Source organism: Limulus polyphemus, unplaced genomic scaffold (genome assembly GCF_000517525.1).
Source record: "Limulus polyphemus unplaced genomic scaffold, Limulus_polyphemus-2.1.2 Scaffold13420, whole genome shotgun sequence".
NCBI classification, from domain to species: Eukaryota; Metazoa; Arthropoda; class Merostomata; order Xiphosura; family Limulidae; genus Limulus; species Limulus polyphemus.
Window position 1 is genome coordinate 1 of NW_013679030.1, and position 7,024 is coordinate 7,024.

Consider the following 7,024-nt stretch of genomic DNA (forward strand, 5'->3'; position numbering starts at 1 on the left):
GATCCAGCAGAAAACCAAGAAACGACTAGTAAACCAGCTACAACACTTTCTTCATCCACTGTAGATGATCCAGCAGAAAACCAAGAAACGACTAGTAGACTAGCTACAACCACTTCTTCATCCAATGTAGAAGATCCAGCAGAAAACCAAAAAACGACTAGTAGACTAGCTACAACCATTTTTTCATCCACTGTAGATGATCCAGCAGAAAACCAAGAAACGACTAGTAGACTAGCTACAACCACTTCTTCATCCACTGTAGAAGATCCAGCAGAAAACCAAAAAACGACTAGTAGACTAGCTACAACCATTTTTTCATCCACTGTAGATGATTCAACAGAAAACCAAGAAACGACTAGTAAACCAGCTACAACACTTTTTTCATCCACTGTAGATGATTCAGCAGAAAACCAAGAAAAGTATAATGTACTAACTACAACTATTTCTTCATTTACTCTAGATAATCCAGCACACAAACAAGAAGCAATTTACGGACTCACTACAACCCTTTCTTCGTCTGCTCTAGATAATCTTGCAGAAAATCAAAAACGACAGATGAAACAACAACAGTTCTTTCAATCTTTAGTGTTGCTGACTTAACAGTTAAATATGAAAGCGCAGATGTACAAAGTACAGCTTCCTTTGCCTCTACTGTAGATGAAATAAAACAAGAAATCTTGGAATAGGTAATTAAAGTTTCTGATGACTTTGCAGTTAATGTCTTATCGGGGCAGCAAGTAACATCAAATAAACAAACCACAGTATTCTATACCTATACTGGGGATGGATCATTCACACATCATTCTGTCTCAAAGTCAGATGGAACGCCCATAGTTATTTCCATTTCACTTGTTAAAGACATAACAGACATTAGTGAAACAGCTTTTTCCGCCCCTACCGTTGAAGACCTAACACAAAGACAAGAAGTATCGATTCCATTGTCTATGGTTCCAACTATCTTTAATGCTAATGCATTCACAGGAAAACAGGAAACAACGGGTGAACTGTCTACATTTCCATCTATCTCTACTACTGATAACTTTACAGAAAAACAGGAAGCGATTGATATATCAGATAATGTTCCGACTATCTCTACTATCTATAACTTTGCAGAAAGACAAGAAGAGACTGATATATCAAATAATGTTTCGACTATCTCTACTATCGATAACTTTGCAGAAAAACAAGAAGCGATTGATATATCAGATAACGGTATGAATATCTCTACTCTTTATAACTTCATAAAAGGACAGAAAACAACGGATGTGCCATCTACAACTCCAACCATTTCTACTGGTGATAATTTAATAGTGAGACAAGAAACGACAGATATACCATTTACAGTTCCAAAAATCTCTGAGGTTAATAGCTTGACAGAAAGGTACGAAACGATAAGTATGCAACTACCTTGACAGAAAGACAAAAGGCAATAGGTGAGGCATCTAGTTTTACAACTACCATCACTGTTGAAGTCTTGACAGAGAGACAAGAAATGATAGATGAACTACCAAATGTTCCAACTATCTCCATTGTTAATAGCTTTAGAGAAAGACAAGAAACAACAGATTTGCCATCTAATATTCCACTTATGTCTACTGTTGACGAATTGACAGAATAACAAGAAGCAATAGGTGAGGCATCTAGTGTTACAAGTGCCATCACTGTTGAAGACTTGACAAAGATACAAGAAATGACAGTTATGCCATCTGGTGTTCTAAATGCCTCCACCGTTAATGGCTTGACAGAAAGACAAGAAACAACAGATGTGCTCTCTAGTGTTCCATCTGATAACCTAACAGAAAGACAAGACACGTCGGATGTGCTATTTAGAGTTCCATTTACCTCTGCTTTTGGTGAAACAACAGAAAAACAAGAAACAAGAATATACCAAATGATGTTCCAATTATATCTGCTCTTGATAAGTTAATAGAAAGACAAAAAATGACAGATATACCATCCATGGTTCCACCTACCGTTGAAAACTTAACAGAAATACAAAACATAGAGGAAGTATCTACTACAGTTCCATCTACATCTAAGGTTTATGACTTAGCGAAAAGAAAAGAAGATACGGGCAGATCTATTACAATTTCTTCTGGTCATATGGTTGATGAATTAACAGAAAGTCTAGGTTCATCAGATAGAAAAACCACATATCCTTCTTTTACTGTAAATGACCAAAAAGATACACAGCCAACGTCTGAGTCCTCTGTTATAGTTTCTTTTGTTTCTACAATAAATGGCGTGACAGAATATCAAGTAACAACTGGAGAACCCTATAGAGTTAAATTTTCTTCTATTTCGGATTACCTAAAAGGAAGAACAGAAACATCGGATGTACCAACTGCAGTTCTTCCTACCTCTATAGTGAATGGCCCCCCAGTGGCACAGCGGTATGTCTGCGGACTTACAACGCTAGAAACCGGGTTTCGATACCCGTGGTGGGCAGAGCACAGATAGCCCTTGTGTAGCTTTGTGCATAATTAAAAACAAACAAACAAACAAACTATAGTAAATGATTTGGCAGAAAGGCAAGAAACAACAAGTGTATCAATTCCATTAGCTTCTTCTTCTACTCTGGAGGACTAAACAAGATGAGAAGAAACGTTGGACCTATCAAACACAGTTTCTTTTAACCCTACAACGAATGGGTTAACAGAAAAGCAAGAAATCGCAAAGTTTAACTAAAATTACTATGTTTTCTACAGTGGATGATTTAACAGAACGACAAGAAATGACGGATTTACAAAAAACAGTTCCTTCTGGATCTACCGTGAACGATCAATTAAAAAGGCAGGAAGTTTCAAGCAAATTAACAACATTTCCTTATTTCTATACTGTGAATAACCTAACAAATAAAGATTAAATGAGGAATGTGGTTAATAAAATAAAAATACAAGAAACCATGACTGTTCCAACAATAATTCCTTATACTACTACTGCGGGTGACCTAATAGTAAAAGAAGAATCATCAGATGCACTCTTTACAGTTTCTTCTACTGCTACTGCAGATGGCCTAACAGAAAAACAAGAAATGACATATATACGAACTACAGATCCTTCTATTTCTTCTTTAGATGACCTAATAGATACACATCAAAGAACGAATGGAACAGTTTCAATTCTTTCAAATTTCACAGAAAATAAAAACCTACACTCGGAACAGTCTTGGTTTCTCTTACCTTTGAACCAGCAGAAAATCAATGAAAGTCAGCTGGAATAGTTCCAGCTCCTTCTGCTTCTATTATGGATGGCCTAATAGAATCACAAGAAACGGATGGAATAAGTATGGTGCTTTCTGAGTTTAACGTAGATAATTTAGAAAACAAGCAAGAAGTATTAGATGGACCATCAACAACCGGAATTGTCACTGATCAAACCGAGCTAACAGAGAAACAGGAAACACACAAGGGTCATCTATAATATTTTTTTCCCCTAAGCATGATGAACAGAAGTCATTAAAAGCAGCCGTTAATACAATTATCTCCGTGTATACTGAAAATAATTTGGAAGAAAGACAAATGAAAACAGAGTCATCAACCCCCACTTCCTTTTTCTCTGCCGAAAATACACTAAAAGATAAACAGGGAAGAACAAAGATTCCGAATATGAAGAAGTTTTCTTCTGCACTTGAAAAATCAGAGGAACAAAACTTCCCTACAGAATGGTCAACTATACATCCATTTGTTCCTAATGAAGACGAAAAAACAGATATCGAAAAGAAAAGAAAAAAAACGCGGAAAAATCAAGTTCATTTTTCTCTGTCTCTACCAAAGATGAATTAACAAATAGTCAAGACTACCCACAGGGGCCAAAGACAGTTCCTTCATTCTTTTCTGGGTTTACTGAAAATGTACGAACAGAAAAACAAGAAAGCTTAGATACAGTATCTTCTATTCTCTTCGGTTCCCTCGACTCTACTAATCATGGGCCAACAAAAAGATCGACTACAACTTCGTTTAACTATACTACAGACGAACAAGTAGATAGACGAAACACAACAGGGAAACCAACCACAGTTTTATTTCTGTCTACTCATAGTAGACAAACAAATAGCCAGGAGGTCACTGAAAGAACAAAGGTAGAATATTTCGCTTCTACAGATCACGAAGCAACATAAGTAAACAGAAACGCAGAATAATCAACTACAGTTCCTTTTATTTCTACTAAAATCGAGTACCTAATTCAGTTGGATGTCTTTGAGGACCAATCAAAAAGAAAAGCTAGAAGCTAATATATTCCAAATGTCATCTATTTTACCTACACAAAAGATGAATTTTCCTAAAGTTTTAAAACCTCAAAGAAACCGCCTATAACTGCTCCTGTTTCTAATAATAGTGAACTGGGAGAGAAGCCGGAAATCATAGAAGGTACAACTACAGTACAGCATTTTAGTAACGAAGAAAAACTAAAAACGAATACGAAACTTACAAGGTTTCCGGCTACATTTTATTCTCCGGATAACATAAAATGAAGAAGCAGACGCACAAAATTCTGCAATTCATCAACAGTACTTTTTACTTCAACTAAGAATGACTTAAATCTTAAACAAAATACCACCAACAGATGTACTATTGTTTTTTGTTTGTTTTCAGTGTGATAGAAATAACAGGAGAAGAAAACGTTAACCTTCCATCAGAAACTCTTTCAGCAAGACACCACCATAACAACAATGCCTTTTTCTCAGTTGGAGATTATCTTACTAACCGATATAAAACATACAAGACACAATTACAGTTAATTCCAAAAAATAACTAAGAAAAAGAAAAACATAAATTTTTGAAGAAATTTCTACTACAGCAAAATCAGCTTGGACTGGCATAATATAGCAGATAGACAAATAAAAACAAAACGATAACGAACAAGAAGAAACTTAGGTAAAATACGGTTCCTCACATCAACGACGATGAGCTGGGAAAAAAACCAAAAACGCCCAGGTATCGACTACATTTTTGATACATCTACTTATTATGGCCCACCAGAAAATTAAGAAGTTAAAGTCACGATAAAAAAAAAGAAAGATCGAAGATGAAACCGAAACAGAACAAAGTTCTATAGATTATAGTACTGATATAATTGAAAAAAATTATAAAGGGAATCTAGATATAAACATGCCAAGGTGCTAACTTCTTCATTAAATAGTAAGCCTTGTAATTCTGCGAACATGCTAAGGAAATACTTGAACGGCTTATTCTTATCTGACATCAGAAATTACTATTACTAGGTGGATCATTACATCTCTAAAAATGACGCTGAACATGTTTTGAGAAGTATAAATTTTACAGCTATTGAAAAGTGAAATATCTTTTTTTTAAACCACTCATCAACTGAGAAAACTAGCTGACACTATTCAGGAGATATTTTTAGAGACTTCTTCACCCGAAATCACCATGCTCAGAAATGCAGGGTAGAAACTTGCTTCATTTCCCATTTTTTTAAAGTCGAAAATCTAGCTCCACCTAGATAAAAAAACATGAACAAATTCTGTAAAAAAATGCTATTTGTTATTAGAGGCTGAGTTGGAACGTTTGAACTAACCCAACATGAACTCATATGTATAAAACTAACAACATCCAATATTTAAATTCAAACCTTTATTTATTCATTAAATAATTAAATGTTAAGTATACAAATCGAAAATAACTGCACATGGGCGTCCGAAAGGGGGGGCACAATTTCATACTATTTTTCTCCACCCACACCCCCGGAAAACTTTCTGCGGACGCCCATGTAACTGCACCCTGTTTTGAATGATACATGCACTTTATAATCACACATTAAAGCAAGTGAATGGCTAAAGCTGTGTTTCGATGTCTGCGGTAGGCAGAGCATAGATAACCCACTGTGTAGCTTTGCGCTTAACAACAAAGCGAACATTAAAAAGTATTTTTGTTTTTAACTTTATATTCGTAATATATATATAATAATAAAAGGATACTAGCAAGAAGACTTGTCATAAAAAAGGGATGTTGAAACACAGTACCTTATTCTTGACATTACCTGTACAGGTAACAGACAATAGAGTTGTGCGTTATGTCTCTGTCATTGGAAGTGCATCGGTGTGAATTTATAATATCATGTAGAATTCACCATTAACATATATTTCGAGTGTATATTTATTTGTCATATGCTTTACTTCATTGTATTTATTTTAATGTTTTAAAATGAGTGACTTTGTTGTGATTAGGAAAATGTTTTTTTTTCTTTTGTCCTTCGAAGGAGAATATACCATAACAAAATTGTTTTCATACTTTATAGTATAATATTCAAATTTTTATTGCAATAAACTTCATGGTATTTAGGGGAAATCTTCATCATTATCTTTGGCTGAAGTTTGTCCAAAAGTCTATATCGTCTTCTTGGTTCTATCGATTTAAATACATTTTTTCATGATAAATGTTATAATATATGGTAAAAAATAAACAGAGTGCCTTAGTTATCGTCGAACTAGTAATTTGTGGACAAACAATAAGTAATACATTAGCCAACACACATTGTGAATTAATGTATAGGATACCATGTAATAGGACTTAATAATTAGGGACGGCTAACTCAGATAACACTGCAACAGCTTTGAGGGAACATGCGAAAAAACAACTAATAATTTAACGGATGCGAAAATATTTTATTAGAAGTAGGATAGTAAGAAAAAATGTTCCTCCAACGAGTCAACAGTAAGATTACAGACTTACAACGCTAAAATCTAGAGTTCGATTTCTCTTGGCGGACAGAGCACAGCCTGCACATGTAACCCATTTTGTAACTTTGTGTTGAAATATTAAACTCAGCTAAGAAATAATAAAACCAGTATACGAAATTAGTAAATATTTCTATACTAACATAAAGCTGAAAAAAAAAATTGAATAAAATAACTAAAACTTAAGTATGAATTATGTGTCAGTAGTTGAAAAAATGAAGCTACCAAGCAAATTTGCGTATTTCTCTATTCCTAACTCAAGGATAATTAAAATAAATAAAAATAAATTAAGAAGCTTAACTATAGAAATTTAGGTTATAAATTCGA

The 7,024-nt window shown here is 34.3% G+C and overlaps 1 protein-coding gene across 1 annotated transcript; it reads left to right on the plus strand.

The window, feature by feature from the left end:
• Nucleotides 1-64: 64 nt before the first annotated feature.
• LOC106477213 (cell wall integrity and stress response component 2-like) lies at nt 65-600 on the plus strand (the record flags this gene model as incomplete). The annotated part of the gene is made up of 1 exon (XM_013937804.1): nt 65-600. A coding segment is annotated over one exon (536 nt), but the record flags the coding sequence as incomplete, so codon positions are not given.
• Nucleotides 601-7,024: the final 6,424 nt, after the last annotated feature.